At 38.5% G+C, this 17,506-nt stretch overlaps 2 protein-coding genes across 2 annotated transcripts in view; one reads left to right on the forward strand and one right to left on the reverse strand.

The window, feature by feature from the left end:
- RAP1GDS1 (Rap1 GTPase-GDP dissociation stimulator 1) overlaps positions 1 to 11,551 on the reverse strand; it is a 258,664-nt gene extending 247,113 nt beyond the window's left edge. The window contains exon 1 of the mRNA XM_067736915.1: positions 11,203 to 11,551. The gene's annotated coding sequence lies outside the window, so the exon portion shown is untranslated. The remainder of the gene's footprint in view (positions 1 to 11,202) is intronic.
- Positions 11,552 to 11,769: 218 nt separating this feature from the next.
- The window catches only part of STPG2 (sperm tail PG-rich repeat containing 2), a 479,723-nt gene continuing 473,986 nt past the window's right edge, over positions 11,770 to 17,506 (forward strand). The window contains exon 1 of the mRNA XM_067736917.1: positions 11,770 to 12,149. Within this exon, the coding sequence (XP_067593018.1) occupies positions 12,041 to 12,149 (109 nt within the window). The 5' untranslated portion in view covers positions 11,770 to 12,040. The remainder of the gene's footprint in view (positions 12,150 to 17,506) is intronic.

Genomic DNA, 17,506 nt, shown 5'->3' on the forward strand with positions numbered 1-17,506 from the left:
TGGAATCTAAAAAAAAAAAAAAAAAAGAAAAAATGGTTCTGATGAACCTAGGGGCAGGACAGGAATAAAGATGCAGATGTAGAGAATGGACTTGAGGACATGGGGAGGGGGAAGGGTGAGCTGGGAAGAAGTAAGAGAGTGGCATGGACATATATACACTACTAAATGTAAAACAGATAGCTAGTGGGAAGCAGCCACATAGCACAGGGAGATCAGCTCAGTGCTTTGTGACCACCTAGAGGGGTGGGATAAGGAGGGTGGGAGGGAGATGCAAGAGGGAGGGGATATGGGGATACATGTATGCATAGAGCTGATTCACTTTGTTATACAGCAGAAACTAACACAACATTGTAAAGCAATTATACTCCAATAAAGATGTTTGGAAAAAAAAAAAAAAAAGGAGACAGGGTGCCTTAAGAACCCTGAGCCCACAGCTACCTCTGGCCATGGCCCTGCCAACCAGAGAGGCTAGGACCCAGGGCCACCCACCAGTGGGCAGGCACCAGTCCCTGAATCCTTGAACTCCAGGAAGCCACCACTAGTCTCTGGACCAGCCTCACCAGATAGCAGGCAGACACCAAATGCAAGAAAATCACAATACCACAGCCTGTGAATCCAGTCTGCCCAAAGCAGCCCAGACCCTGTCCTGGGACCAGCTGGGCCTTGGTCCTGCCTTTTAGCAGGCCAACAAAAGCCTCAGGATACCCAGGACCCTGTACCTAACTGTGTCAGGAACCAGGCCCGCCACCTCACCAGCAATCCAACACCAGCTCTGCAACCCCTGGCTCCTGCAACTAGACTCTAGTACCCAGCTCTGCCTGCCAGTAGGATGGCACTAACCACAGGAACTGGCTCTATCCACCAGTGGGCAGGAAATGGCCCTGGAGTCTTCTGGACTCTAACTCCACCCATGAGTGAACCAGCATAAATCCCAGGACTCCTGGGGTGGCAGAGTCAGCTGCCTCATGACCTGGTTCTACCAACCAGCAGCTGGCAGCCTCCACACAAGGCATGGCCTGACCAACCAGACCTGGGGGCCAACCAAGCCTACCAGATCATCTACATAGTCAACTTGCCATAAAATAAGGACCCATGCAGCCCTCATAAGTGGAACCCCTAGAACATATAATTTGGGTGATGGGAAGGCAGTGTGCTGCTGGATACATAGTTCATCTCCTACAAAAGGCCATTTTTCCAAGGTTGGGAAATATAAGCAGTCTACGAGATATATAAAAATAAAAATAGTAACTTAGGCAAAATGAGGTAACAGAGGAATATGTTCCAGACAAAGGAACAAGATAAAACTAGGAGAAGAAGAACTAAGTGAAGTACAGATAGGCAATCTACCCAAGTAGGAGTTCAGGGTACTGATCATAAAGATGACTAAAGAACTTGGGAGAAGAATGGATACACAAAGCGAGAAGTTATAGGTTTTAAACAAACAGTTAGAAAATATAAAGAACAGCGAAACAGAGATGAAGAATACAATAACTGAAATGAAAACTACACTAGAAGGAATCACAGTAGGCTAAATGATACAGAGGAACAAATTGGCGAGTTGGAAGAGAGAGTAGTGGAAATCACTTCCACTGAACAGAAAAAACCAAAAAAAATGAATGAAAAGAAATGAGGACAGTTTAAGAGCCTTCTGGGATAATATCAAGTGTACTAATGTTCACAATATAGGGGTCTCAGAAGGAGAAGTGAGAGAGAAAGGGCCTGAGAACATATTTGAAGACACAACAGCTGAAAACTTCCCTAACCTGGGAAAGGAAACAGACATCCAAGTCCAGGAAGCATAGAGAGTCCCATATGGTATTAACCCAAAGAGGAACACAGCAAGACACACTGTAATTAAAATGGAAAAATTAAAGATAAAGAGAAAATATTAAAAGCAGCAAGGGAAAAGCAACAAATAACATAAAAGGGAACTCCCATAAGGTTATCAGCTGACTTTTCTGCCAAAACTCTGCAGACTAGAAGGGAGCGGCATGACATATTTCAAGTGATGAAAGGGAAAAACCTACAACCAAGAATACTCTACCCAGTAAGGTTCTCATTCAGACTTGATGGAGAGACCAAAAGCTTTACAGACAAGCAAAAGCTAAAAGAGTTCAGCACCATCAAATCAGCTTTACAAGAAATGTTCAAGGAAATTCTCTAGGTGAAAAAGAAAAGGCCACAACTAGAAACATGAAAATTATGAAATGAAAAAAGCTCCTCAATAAAGACAAACATACAGTGAAGGTAGGAAATCATCAATACACAAGCTAGTAGGAAGGTTAACAGACAAAAGCAGTAAAATCATGTATATTCAGAGTTATCAGTTAAGGGATACAAAAAAACAATTAGATGTAAAATATGATAACAAAAATAGTAATCATGAGGGGAGGAAAGTACAAATGCAGTGTTGTTAAAATGCATTTGAAAGTAAGAGATCAGCAACTTAAAACAATCACGTATACATACAGATTGCTATATAAAAATCTGATGGTAACTACAAACCAAAAATCTAAAATAGATACACACACAAAAAAGAAAAAGGAATCCAAACATAATACTAATGACAGTCATCAAATCACAAGAGGACAAAAGAAGTAAGGAACAACAACAAGGAAAAACTAACAAAACAACCCCCAAACAACAAAATACCAATAAGAACATACATACCAATAATAATCATAAATGTAAATTGACTAAATGGTTCAGTCAAGAGACAAGAGAGTGGGTGAATGGATGCAAAAACAAGACCCTTATATATGCTGCCTTCAAGAGACTCATTTCAGGGCTTCCCTGGTGGCGCAGTGGTTGAGAGTCCGCCTGCCGATGCAGGGGACGCGGGTTCGTGCCCCGGTCTGGGAAGATCCCACATGTGGCGGAGCGGCTGGGCCCGTGAGCAATGGCCACTGAGCCTGCACGTCTGGAGCCTGTGCTCCGCAACGGAAGAGGCCACAACAGTGAGAGGCCCGCGTACCACAAAAAAAAAAAAAAAAAAAAAGACTCATTTCAGGTCTAAAGACACACACAGACTGAAAGGCAGGGAATAGAAAAAGGTACTCCACACAAATGGAAATGAAAAGAAAGCCAGGGTAGCAATACTTTTATCAGACAAAATAGACTTTGAAACAAAGACTGTTACAAGAGATAAAGAAGAACATTACATAAGGATCAAGGGATCAATCCAGGAAGAAAATATCACAATTGTAAGTATATATGTACCCAATATAGGAGCACCTAATACATAAAGCAAGTATTAACAGACATAAAGGGAGAAATTGACAGTAACACAATAATAGCAGGGGACTTTAACACCCCACTTACATCAACAGACAGATCATCCAGACCGAAAACCAATAAGGAAACACTGGTCTTAAATGACATATTAGACCAAATGGACTTAACTGATATTTACAGAGTATTCCATCCAAAAGCAGCAGAATACACCTTTCTTCAAGCGCACATGTAACATTTTCCAGGATAGATCACGTTAGGTCATAAAATAAGTCTCTGAATTTAAGAAAACTGAAATCATATCAAGCATCTTTTCTGACCACAACACTATGAGACTAGAAATCAACTACAAGAAAAAACTGCAAAAAACCACAAACCCATGGAGGCTAAACGATATGCTGCTAAAAAAACAACCAATGGATCACTGAAGAAATTAAAGAGGAAATTAAAAAAACCTAGAGACAAATGAAAATGAAAACACAACAACCCAAATCTATGGGATGCAGCAAAAGCATTTATAAGAGGGAAGTTTATAGTGACACAAGCTTCCCTAGGAAACAAGAAAAATCACAAATAAATAACCTAACCTTAATCTTAAAGCAACTAGAGAAAGAAGAACAAACAAAACCCAAAGTTAGTACAAGGAAAGAAAAAATAAAGATCAGAGCAGAAACAAATAAAATAGAAACAGAAAAGCAATAGAAAAGATCAATGAAACTAAGAGTTGGTTCTTTGAAAAGATAAACAAAATTGATAAATCTTTAGCCAGACTTATCAAGAACAAAAGAGATAGGGCCCAAATCAATAAAATCAGAAATGAAAAAGAAATTACAGAAATACAAAGGATCATAAGAGACTACCATGAACAACTATATGTCAATAAAATGGATAAACTAGAAGAAATGGAAAAATTCTTAGAAATGTGCCATCTCCCAAGGCTGAACTAGGAAGAAATAGAAAATATGAACAGACCAATTACAAGTACTGAAATTGAATCTGTGATGTAAAAACTCACAACAAACAAAACTCCAGAACCAGATGACCTCACAAGCGAATTTTATCAAACATTTAAAGAGTTAACACCTATCCTTCTGAAACTATTCCAAAAAATTGCAGAGGAAGGAACACTTCCAAACTCATTCTATGAGGCCAGCAACACCTAGGTACCAAAAACAGACAATCACAAAAAAAGAAAATTACAGGCCAATATCACTGATGAACATAGATGCAAAAATCCTCAACAAAATATTAGCCAACTGAATCCAACAATACATTATAAGGATCACACACCATGATCAAGTGGGATTTATCCCAGGGATGCTCGGATTTTTCAAAATTCACAAGTCAATCAGTCAATGTGATATACCACATTAAGAAATTGAAGAATAAAATATATGATCATCTCAATAGTTGCAGAAAAGCTTTCAACAAAATCCAACATCCGTTTATAATAAAAACTTTCCAGAAAGTGGGCATAGGGGGAACATACCCCAACATGGTAAAGGTATCATATGACAAACCCACAGCTAACAACATACTCAATGGTGAAAAGCTGAAAGTATTTCCTCTAAGATCAGTAAGAAGACAAGGATGCCCATGATGGAAATCCATGAAAAAGTTCATGTTGCAGCTAGAGTTGTAAGGCAGTGTGGAGGTAGAGCTTCTCTTCCTTGGGAAGTCCTCTGTCTGTTTTTTGTTAAGGTTTCAACTGACTGGATGAAACCCACTTACATTATGGATAGTAATCTGTACTTTGATTAGTTAAATGCTAATCTAAAATATACCTTCACTTCACATTTAGATTAGTGTTTGCCCAAATGTCTAGGTGCTATGGCTTAGCCATGCTGACATATAAAATTAACTAACACAGTATCCTTTGTCATTCTTTGTGACCTGCATTATCCTGATACCAAGGCCAGGTAAAAATACCACACGGAAACTGCAAATCAATATATTATCTGAGGGACTTTCCTGGTGGTCCAGTGGATAAGACTCCATGCTCCCAATGCAGGGGGCCCAGGTGTGATCCCTGGTCAGGGAACTAGATCCCACATGCATGCTGAAAATAAGAGTTCGCATGCTGCAACTAAGAGTCTGCATGCCGGAACTAAGAAGTCCACATGCCGCAACTAAGAATCCTACATGCTGCAACTATGAGACTGCATGCCACAACTAAAAGATCCCACATGCCACAACTAAAGATCCTGCATGTTGCAATGAGGATCCTGGGTGCCGCAACTAAGACCCGGGGCAGACAAAATAAATTTAAAAAAAAATCTTATTCGACTATACCCATAAAACTACTCAGTAAAATACTGGGAAACCTAACCTGACAGCATATTAGCAGGAACAAGTCAGATTAATTCCAGGAATGCAATGGTGGGTCAACATAAGGAAATTAACCAATATAATATACACATAAACAGAGTGAAGGTGAACAACCACATGATCATCTCAACTAATGCAGAATAACCTCTTGACAAAATCCAGTACGTTTTGATGATGACTCAATAAAATAGGAATTGAAAAGGAACTATTTTAACATTAATGGAAAAAACATTTTTTCATATTCACGTATGGGGAAGCCATTCTGGCTTATACATGCTTTGTCCTGAACTTTATGGGCTGTCAAACAGACAATATTTTTCAGCTTTAACCATTAAGGAATGTCCACTTTGAAGAGGAGTAATGCCTCCTTTTCTGTCATGCCAAGGCTAGTATTTTTTCGAAGATAAAGTTCCCTTCCCAGATGACAGGGTCATGCTGGCTCACTGTGTACCTGCTAAACTGTAACTACATCTCTGTTGAAACCTTAAAGGAATGTACCCCTGTCATATTTGATGTATGTTCTTTGTTCTGACAAGATATAAAATTGTGCTGAAAACCAAAAGAAAAAAAAAAAGAGACAAGGATGCCCAATCTTGCCACTTTTCTTCAACACAGTATTGGAAGTCTTAGCCACAGCAATCAGAGAAGAAAGAGAAATGAAAGGAATCCAAATTACAAAAGAAGAAGTAAAACTGTCACTGTTTGCAGATGACATGATACTATACATAGAGATACATACATATCAAAAGCAATAGTGTTTGGCTGGTGTTTCATTTTATATCTTACTATCCTTTTAAACATTAATTCAGCAAACATTTAAAATGTACTCTTTAAAGTGTGCTATGCTAAATGCTGTGAAGAATTAAGCTCTCAAGAGCTTAGCATTCATAGATAAACAACTGAAGAGAGGGCATTTCCAGACAGAGATAAATTCTTGAGCAAAAGCACAGAGATGGAAAGGGCAAGGTGACCAATATGTAACTTGTGTGAATGGGTAGTAGTGGAAGACATAAGAATTGAAAGGTATATTGGGTTGTTTGAAACACCCAATGCCAAACTTATTCAGTAAGCAATAGGAGACTCCTGAGCAGGAGAGTGGCATTCTCAAAATCATACTTAGAAGATTAACCCAACTGCACTATGTGGGATAAACTGTAATAGAGAGACTGGAAAAGGAATTCCAGTTGAGATATTACAATAGACCAAATCAACAAAATTACAGGGGTGAGATGGGGTGAGAGGGTGGATTGCAGAAAGATCCCAGAGGTGGAAACAACAGAACTTGGATGTGGGAGCACAAGAAGTAGAAGTAGTCTAAGATGTTTCAAGCCTAATGTATGAGAGGGTGTTGCTCTTCTGAACAGAAACAGGAGATTAGGAGGATGATCAGGCTTTCCAGAGAAAATGAATTAAGGTTTGGGAATATTTAATTTGAAATGTTGGTGGTTCACTTATACTTAAGTGTGAAGCAGACACCTGGAAATGCATGAAGCTCAAAGAGGATATAGGATTTATGAGAATGAATAAAATTACCAAGGGAGAAAGAGAGAAGAGGATGGGAGAAAAAAGAAAAATGTGAGACAAAAACAGAGAAGACAGTAGGTGCTGTCAAAAGAAAGTATAATGAGAATCTGGAGGGTAGGGTACCTTGGACACCAAAGGAGGGGAAAGTTTTTCAACAGGATGATTGTGGATGAAACTGAGAGGTGTTCTTCTTTACAATGATTCCCTTCTCTTCAGTAACAGAAACTGGTACCTAGAAAGGGGCTATATTGCCTAGTCTCCTTTATAGCTAGAAGTGCCTATTTACATAGTTTGGGCCAATGAAATGCAATCATACATTTCTGTGTTACATCCAGGAAGACTCCTTGAAAAGGAGCGGGGGCATACTTCTATTTTCCCTTCCTGCTCCTAATAATGGCTGGAGCTCCAGCAGATAATTTTTGGATCATGAAGAGATCTCAAGAATGGGAACTGGGGGCTTCCCTGGTGGCGCAGTAGTTGAGAGTCCGCCTGCCGATGCAGGGGACACAGGTTCGTGCCCCGGTCCGGGAAGATCCCACGTGCCGCAGAGCGGCTGGGCCTGTGAGCCATGGCCACTGAGCCTGCGCGTCTGGAGCCTTTGCTCCGCAACGGGAGAGGCCACAACAGTGAGAGACCCGCGTACCGCAAAAAAAAAAAGAATGGGAACTGCACATCAAGATATGGAGCAGCACAATACAGCATCCTAGTTTCCTGACATCAAGGAGCCACCACGTCACCTCTGAAAGATTACTTCTAGATTTTCTTTTTTAGAAATAAATAAACATGCAGCCACACTCAAATAAGAATTGATTAAAAAAACTATTGATTACTTGGTGTGGGAGTAGAGCCCAGTTGGGGGCATTTTCCAAATAATGGCTATGAAAACAGGTTCTAGAGTCAAACTGACTAGCATTAAATTCAGCTCCATCATTCATTAACTATGTGACATTGAATAAGAAATTTAACGTCTCTAAGCCTCATCATATTAATAGAGTAGACATATTAATAGAGCAGACATATTAATAGAGCCTACCCCACGGGTTATGTGAGAAATGATTTAGATTATTGATGTAAAGTGCTTCACACAGTGCTAGCACATAGTAGGTGCTCAACGAATGTCAGTGATAAAACCTCAGGTAGTCATTGGGTAATATGGTATAATTTTAAAAATACATTTCATGAAATGAAAATCAAAACTACAATGAGGTACCACCTCACACCAGTCAGAATGGCTATCATTAAAATGTCTACAAATAACAAATGCTGGAGAAGGTATGGAGAAAAGGGAACCTTCCTACACTGTTGGTGGAAATGTAAGTTGGTGCAGCCACTATGGAAAACAGTATGGAGGTTCCTCAGAAAACTAAAAATAGAAGTATCATATGATCCAGCAATCTCACTCCTGGGCATATATATGGACAAAACTATAATTCAAAAAGATACATGCACCCCAGTGTTCACAGCAGCACTATTCACAGTAGCCAAGACATGGAAACAACCTAAATGTCCATTGAGATGAATGGATAAAGAAGATGTGGTACATATATACAATGGACTACTACTCAGCCATAAAAATAACAAAATAATGCCATTTGCAGCAACATGATGCAACTAGAGCTTACCATACTAAGTGAAGTAAGTCAGAAAGAGAAAGACATGTGATGTCACTTATATGTGGAATCTAAAATACGGCACAAAGGAACCTATCTACGAAACAGGAGCAGACTCACAGATAAAGAGAACAGACCTGCGGTTGCCAACAGGAGGGGATTAGGGGAGGGATGGACTGGGAGTTTGGGGCTAGTAGATGCAAACTATTACATATAGAATGGATAAACAACAAGGTCCTATCGTATATCCTGAGATGAACCATAATGGAAAAAATATAAAAAAGAATGTATATATGTGTAACTGAGTCACTTTGCTGTAGAGCAGAAATTAACACAACATTGTAAATCAAGTATACTTCAATAAAAAATAAATTAAAAAAACACATTTCATGAAATTTCATGATTTCAGAATATCAAATCTTCAGTTTAAAGAAACATAAATTTATATTAAACAAAGTAATGAACATAAAATATATTTTGTAAGCTTCAAATCATATAAATGAAAAATTTTACCATTTTAACTTGAGTGCATATCACTTTACAACGTGACCTCTAATAACACTGACAAAGTATATTCATTTGATTTTGATACATGCCAAATGATTTATTACCATTGCTTCATTTTTTTTTTTTTTTTACAAAAAGCAAAACAATGGAAAACCAGTAAGTCATAATGGGTTGTAGAAATTAGTTTCAAAAACAATTCAGTTTTATAATATTTATAAGGTATTTAACTCTACTTAAAGCAAATTCGCACCCCTCAAGATTTATTTTTAAAGTTTATTCTTGTGGGAGCCAGCACAGAGAAACGGAAAGAACCCAAATTTTGCAGTCAAATAAACCTGAGTTCAAACACAGTTTCCATCTCTTACTAATACTATGGAAATGGTTGTATAGTGTGGTTGATTAGCATTAAAACTATTTTGCAGGAACTGAGAAATGCTGAACCAAATTCTTTATTTTGTATTCATAAATAATTATAATACTGTGTTAACATTTTAATTTTTTTTAGCAGTACACTCATTCTAAACTATTTAAGAAATATTTACCACACTGAGAGATAATTAAAAAGGTTGCTGTTCTCATTTAAAAATATTTTCCAATTCTTAAATACTGTGTACCATTCTGGTTACTGAACCATAAGAGGGAAATAATAGCTGGGAAGGGTAAACAGAAGAACAGCCACAGTAATTCAAGGAAATAGAGGAAGGATTTTCACACTAAAAACTTTTCAAAGAAAAGCCTTTTGCAAGGAACACAGAATCCTTAGAGACGAAGTGTTACAAAATCAAAGAATGTAGAGGTTGTACCTCAGTGGTGTGATATTTAGATGGGATCTGGCCACAAGGCCCAGAAACGCTAGAGTCCTGCCATTGATCAGCTACCCCTCTCTGTGAGGTCGCTGAGGAAAGAACATGGACTGAGGAGTCAGGCAACATAAAGAAATTCTACATTTCTAGGTGGTACCTAGGTCTTAAGGCTACAAACTCCCCTTTAGAGATCTGTAAATAAACTAGGATACACCTATGAAGAGCTCCTTTTGTCTAAGTTAGGTTAGGTCCAGTGGACAAAAATCAGATCAGACAGAAAGCATATAAAGCCTGCTTTACCACTTCCATTTCCAGTCTCAAAGCCAACTCTACCCCAGGAAAGAGTAATCTAGACTGTTGCAGATGTGAAAAGCCAGAAGGAGGATGTGAGAGCCTTCACCAGTGCCTACAGCAAAATGGCTGGCATCTGAATTTGCTTTTTGGGGTCCCCATATAGTTGAGTATCTAGTTTCTTAGTAGGAAGAGGAGGTATCCAAAGTACTGTAATATTTTTCTTATCATTTTATTCATCTCTTTTGTCATCTCTTGTTATGAATTACACACGTCTCTTTTTCCATTAGATATAGAACCCTTGAGGATGAAGACTTTCTTATATCTTTGTATCCCCATAACTTAGCAGGATACTGAACCTACGGCATATGCCAGTAAGCGTTTTTTAAGTGACTAAATGATTATTCAGGAAGCTACTGGGTAGGAAAAAACGTACGACAGATACATTCTTGAGAGGCAGATAAGGCTTGTATGGAGAGCATTCTAACATATATGGAACAATTAAGCCACAATAAATGACCCACAGAATTGAGTACTGAATCGTATCCTCCAGAGTATAAATAAGTACAAATTTGTAGTAGGAACACATTAAAGTACTGTAGCTCATTGGGGGTAAGGCATGGTCAAGATAGGATAGGATTTGTTTAAGCCTTTAGAATGGTTAGAATCTGGATGGAATCCTTGCTGGGAAAAAACAAAAAAATCCTGAGACAACTTTTAGGTGGATTCTGACATAGACTCCTTAAGGCCTTTGAAGAAGCCTGGTTTCTTTCGCCTAAGGTTAAGAGACTCCTTGGTTTAGTGGGGTGGACTGGGCTTTTTCAAGGTCTTTGCTCTACTTATACACAATGTAATAAATCAATGCTGCCGTTGCCTGGTATCTGACAACAGGAGCAGCTTTCAGTTACCTGAATTTGCATTGCTTCGGTTGCTGAGTTTTTCGTCTCCTTCCCCCGGTTCTCTGTTTCTTGTCACCACCACCTTCTGGGTTTCTCTTAGCACCCTTTGGACTATCTATGGGATAAAGTCAGAGTGCTTTCCCCCTGGGGTGCGAGTACAGTCGTGGTAGGAGTTGGGGATGAGGCTGCGGAAGCATTTCCCTTTGCACTAAGGCTTTTCTTTCACAGTAGTTGCTAGTCTCTTCCCAGCTGCCCTGACTTAAAGGGGAAATGGACCACGCTCAAATTACCCCTAACGCTTCCAAAGCGTTTTCTAGAGCTTTTCTGAATCGCGATACAAAGCGATAAAAGGAGCAGCTGGCCTCGGCCCCGCCCTCTGCTGGAGGACGCCAAGAGCGCGGGGCGGAGCGAGTGGGGAAGGCGTGCAGCTCGGTGCGCATGCTCCCAGGGCTCGGCCAGGGAAAAGCGCTTGAACCTCTCTCACAGAGACTTCCGGGTGGAAAGAAATGGGCGGAGCCAGCTCCGGAAGCGGAGGGGTGGGCGCCTACTATTTAACCTCCTTCCTTGGAGGAGCGCTTCCGCTCTCGGTTGGTGAATGGATGAAACTGCGGGAAGTCTTCTCTGTGCTTATGCTCCTTTTCAGTTTTCCACGCGGCTAGAAATCGACCTGGGAGTATTCTGACACCAATGAGCAGGTGGGGCGATAGCCCCTGCGCTAGCACCTCCATTTACAGAAGTTTTTCCCACGCCTCCTGAAGTTGTTGACGGCTTCTTTTTGCTCCACATCTCTCCTAGCCTCCCTGTTTTTAATCCCTTTGCAGCCGCCCACCCTTCCCCCCACTCCATTATGTATGCTCGGGCTCCCCGTGTGCTTAGATTGGCTGAAGCTGGCAGCACTGAGGATCATGTGGGTCCTGGATCCTACCAGGTACCTTTCCTGAAGCAGCAGGCAACAGGTAAGGTGTAGAGAAAGGCAAGCCTTCTGTAACAGGCGCCTCACTTTCAGCCTGCTCCGCTTCTGTGCGCCTGAGTTAAAACACTGTAGTACCATTTCATAAGTATAACACATGAAGTAGGCAGGGAAAATACTATCCTTATTTTACAGATGATAACTGGTAAAATAATTTGTCGCATTTCACAAGGCCAGTAAGCGTGTGGCGAACTTGATTTTACAGTGGCTGTCCACATCATACTTTAAATGGTACAGATTAGATCTAGGATTTTTATTTCCTGGCCCCGTGGACTATGTGAGTCTCCAACTCTCCTGTGTACTTCTTACCGCTTTCTGTCTCTTTTCTTTGTAATCCTGCCTGCCTCACACACCTTTCCTAACTAACCAGAGAAACGTTAATTTACTGAGATATAACTTTTATATTTCTGTTTTGGAATACCTTTTAAAGATAGTCCCATGTATTTTTTCAGGTAGATGCTTCCTATCTTACCATACCCATCTTTTTCAATATACTTAACGAGAGCCTGTTTATCCCACATTGTGTAAAGAAAAGCTGTACTCTTTGAGAGGTGAGGTGGGAATGGATAATTTAAGTAATTATTTGCTCTCATTTGTTAGCAATTTTAGTGGCTGGGGGTGACTTTTAATAAATACTTCTAATTTGCTTTCTACTTTTTCTAATCTGATGATTTTTGTGGGGCTTAATACCATCCAAATTACACTTTTTCCCTTGTTAGCCTGCATTTTCCCTATTGTCACACTGTTCCTGTATTTTTAAACAAATGCCAAGATCCACTATTCTGTTAACATGTTTGAGGAGATTAGGGTATTCGGTTGATTTAAGTTTCTTTGGAGTACAAATTTGTCATTTGTCATTGTTTTAATCTTGAATTTTACTGCTTTTCAGCTTCTGCTATTGATATCAGTGTTCTTGGAGCTTATTATGTGTCTTTATTTAATGCAGCTGAGTCCTTATAAGCATTAACTACCTACCAATTTATTAGCCACCGACGACCACCGAAAATGCTAACACTTATGATACTTTTCAATCATTATTTTATTTTGACACAACTGACCATTGTCTTTTTAGAGATATTTCTTCTCTTGGTGTCTGTAACATCATTTTTTCCTGGTTCTTTTTCCAACTATTGTCTTGGAACTGTGCCTGATACATGGTTGGGACCTAGTAAAAATTTGTTAAATGCTGAATCTGGTATCATTTTTCCGCTCTTCAACCAACCCTACATAGTCTTCTTTAAAGGTTTTTATTTTTCTAAATACCTTTTAAATGTTTATATACTGTACTTCTCATCCTTTGCTTGTTGCTTTTCTCATGTTTACTTTTTCATTCAAATCCATAGCTTCAACTGCTATCTATATTCTGATTCTGATGACTCCCTAACAGTCTTTAGAGATACAGGTGATTCATATCTCTAAGATGAGCCTTCTCCTGATCATCAGGCCTTTGCATTGCCAATTACTTCTTTTGGACAGCTCTACCTGGGTGGTCTCTGGCATCTGAAATTCCAGGTGTCTGAACTTACCATTTTCCCTACCATCACAGACCCCTTTGAAAAAAAATGCCCTGTCAGTTGCTTATAAACTTTTAGCTTTGGAATTATTTTAGACTCCTTTTTTTTCCCTCTGACTGGTCACTCCCATTGATCATTAGAACTTACTGATTTTCTCTTCTCATTCTCTCTCAAACTGGTTCCCTTTCTTCATTTAACTGCCCTTGACTTAGTTTGGGATTTCTTATTTTTATTCTGAAATTAACCAATAAAATATTACTGGTTTCTCTGTTTCAGCCTCTAACAACTTCTGTCTTATGGCTAATGTAATCTTCCTAAGATATAATTATGTTATTTGTTTAAAAAATTCCTTTTAACACTAAGGTTAAAATCTGAACTCCTTAACATGCTGCATGAGATTCTTCATGATCCCTAACCTGGTCTCTCACTTAACCTGATCTTTCCAGGCACCACACCTCCACCAGCACTTAACCTACATATCAGCAATTCCAACTTTGCATTGTCTATAAATTCATGTTCATTCACCTCCATGCCTTTGTACCTGCTGCTACCTTTGCTGAGTAATCTCTCTTTTCTTTCCTTACTTGTCTAATTCCTACTTATTCTTTGAGCCTTGGGTAAAGTGAAGTTGTTCTTTGACTCCACTGTCTCAGGTCTTTCTTCTTTGACTCCTAATGACTCAAAGCACCTTGATACTATATTGTAATTATCTGTTAACTTATCTGGCTGCCACATTAAAATGTGAGATTATTTAGGGCAATAACCAAGATCTCGACTGTGTTAGTCTCAGTTTTTAGCTCAGTACCTTAACACGTATGTAAAAGAAATAAACAATAATTCTTGAAAGAAAGTTTAAAAAAATCTAATGAGTTACATATAGCAGAATTAAAAACTCATAATTTGACTTGTGTGAACTTTGCTTAGAGATCAGTAACTGGGGTTTGCAAGGCCCTTCTTTTACTGTTTTATAGAATTGTGCCTTGTTGACCTATGAAGGAAACTAGGAAATTCCATATTTGGGAACTTTGAGCAGCTGCATCCTATAGAACCCTGTTTTAGTAATACTTAGCACTGACATGGTAATAATGATAATCAATAGAGGTTATAGGTGTTTCTTTAGTCATTTCTCTACAGGATTCCCTGGCAAGATAATTTAAAAGTAGCTGTTACCTCTTTCCTAGGTACATTCTGCTTTACACCTCTTTGAGGTCAGTAACACTGGACTATACAGAAATATACACACTTATTTAAGGGTCAGGGAAATTTTGTAGAGTATGATGTAGGAAAAGCGATGTTGGGACTTTATGTAATTTACTTGTTACCTTGAATTACACAAGAGGAGAAGATCTTAGTCTTAGAACTTCAAAAGAAAGATGCAGATACTCTTTATTCTCAACCTTTCTCTTCTAATTATCATTTTCCTCTTACTGTAGGCTGCTTGGTCAGTCCTCCAGTGTGTTGTCTTCGTATTTTCCTCAGAAAATTCTTTCCACATTAATTTTCAAACTTCATTGCCTTGACTTTTGTCCAATTGATCAGGGATTTCTACCCAGGATCTGCAGCCGGAAAGGAATAGGACTCAGCTGCTCTGATTTCATGAGTGGGAGAGATAATGGATATTCTGATTCCAGATTAGTGACAGCTGCTCCTGATTTTCTTGCAAATTATCTGAGAAGCAAGCAAATCTTATCTCATTAAAGCAAAGCTTTCCCATAGACGACCAGCCTAGTAAGATATGATAAAAACATAGTCCTTTTAATAATGTGACTGCTCCTGGCATTATTGTGCCAAGGAGTATTTCATTGCTTTTTGAGCTTGATTTACATAACAAATGGTACCCCATGTTAGCATATATTAGTTATCTGTCCTGGTTCTATGTTAGTTATCTAGGCTGGGTGACAGTGGTTCTTAATATATTCTTTGCTAAATTTCTTCTTTGATGGGAAAGCAGTTAGTTTTATCTGCCACAGAAGCGTGAGCTGTCCATGGTCTTGTACTCCTGCCTATGTGCTTATGCCGGCAATAATGGTTTTATCTTATTAGCCATTCAGAATTTAGGGAGACCATTTCAGGGAATTCTATCTTTATTTAAGTTTAAATAAAAATATGTATGTGATTGCTATATAAATGTTGATGTCCCTGAAGATGAGTATGTTTCAAAGATCTAGCTATTGCTTTTATGTGAAGAATGCCCTGCTTGCTTTGTACAGTAGTTGTGGCTGCAGAACTTGTCCTTTATCCCACGCCTCCCACCTTCTTTCTCAAAAAATAGACTGACTTTTATTGCTTCATGCCAGTCTGATTTCTGCTGTTGGTGCCACAAACTTAATATATCTCAAATTGAACTTACTTCGTTCTTCTCGAATCTTATCTTCTCCTATATTCATTTCTTCTTTCTACCTGACAGTTTGATTTATCATTTATTGTTGGAACTTAACATGTCAGTATAGTCATATGTCCCAAATCAAACTTTAAATTTTTCACTCCACCAACCCTAATATGCCAGAATTGTCTTCTCCTATATTTTGTATCTTAATTATTAGCAGCACTGTTAGTAATGTAATTGTTTGTTTGTTTGTTTGGCTTCCCCCCTATTTGAGGCAAGGGTTTTAGCTTATTCATTATTGTACCCTAACTGCCTCTTTCTGACTTGTAATAAAGCATTCAGTATTGCTGAATGAATGACTAAAGGTGTAGTTTAGCATATCACCTATTAATTCTATATTTATTGTTTAATATGCATGACAGTATGACAGGGAGACCAACCATCCTGGTTTATCTGGGGATGTCCTGACTTTAGCACTACAAGTCCTGTGTCCTGGGCAAACTAAGACAGTTTGTCACCCTAACTGTACACAGTAGGCATATAGTTATGAATAAAACAGAAAAGTCCCTTCTCTTATGGAGCTTATTAGTATAAATATTTAAATTTTCTTGTGGTTTTACTTGAGCTCAATATTTCATACAAACTTTTAACCTATTGATGAAAGATTCTTTTGTGGTTAATATTGGGGAACTTCAATGAAGATTTTATGAGTACTGGCTTTCTTGAACACATGGGGCTATTGTGTAGGGGTTTTTTTCCCCCATTTTTATATGAATTTCAGTATTTTGCAATTCATTTTATGTTTCTTTAAATAGATTCATTCAGTTAGAATCTCTGCCATGTTCTGATGACAGCTGCCTCAGAACTAGCCTGAGCTTAGCTTTCTTAGTTTTCATATCTGTCTCACATTGCCTAAATGAACATAAACTTTAAAAAATATACCTTTAATTGTGAGATGAAATACTGATGCAGAAAATTGCATAAAATTTAAATAACTTAAAAAGTGAATACTCAAGTAAAGAAATATAACATTGCAAAATTGTCTTTTCCAACCATAACCCTTTCCCTCTCCCCTACAGGTAAGGACTATTCTAATTTTTATGGCAATTAATTCCTTGCTTTTCTTTATGGATTATTAAACCATATTGATGAAATGACCCCTTTAACATAATGAAATGTCTCTCTTATTCCTGGTATTCTTTGTTCTAAAATCTGCTTTGTCTGATTTTAATTTAGTCACTCCGGCTTTCTTTGATACGTGGATGCGTGGTATATCTTCTTTCATCCTTTTATTTTTAACCTCTGTGTCTTTATGTTTTAAGAGTGTTTCCTATAGACACCATAAAGTTGGGTCTTGCTTTTTTATCTAATCTGACAATCTCTTTTAGTTGGGGCATTTAGAACTTTTCCATTTAATTTCACTATCAATATTGTTGTGTTTAAATTTAATCTCTTGCTATTTGTTATGTATTTATCTCATCTGTTCTTTGTTTTTCTCTTCTT

Source organism: Pseudorca crassidens, chromosome 4 (genome assembly GCF_039906515.1).
Source record: "Pseudorca crassidens isolate mPseCra1 chromosome 4, mPseCra1.hap1, whole genome shotgun sequence".
Taxonomy (NCBI): domain Eukaryota; kingdom Metazoa; phylum Chordata; class Mammalia; order Artiodactyla; family Delphinidae; genus Pseudorca; species Pseudorca crassidens.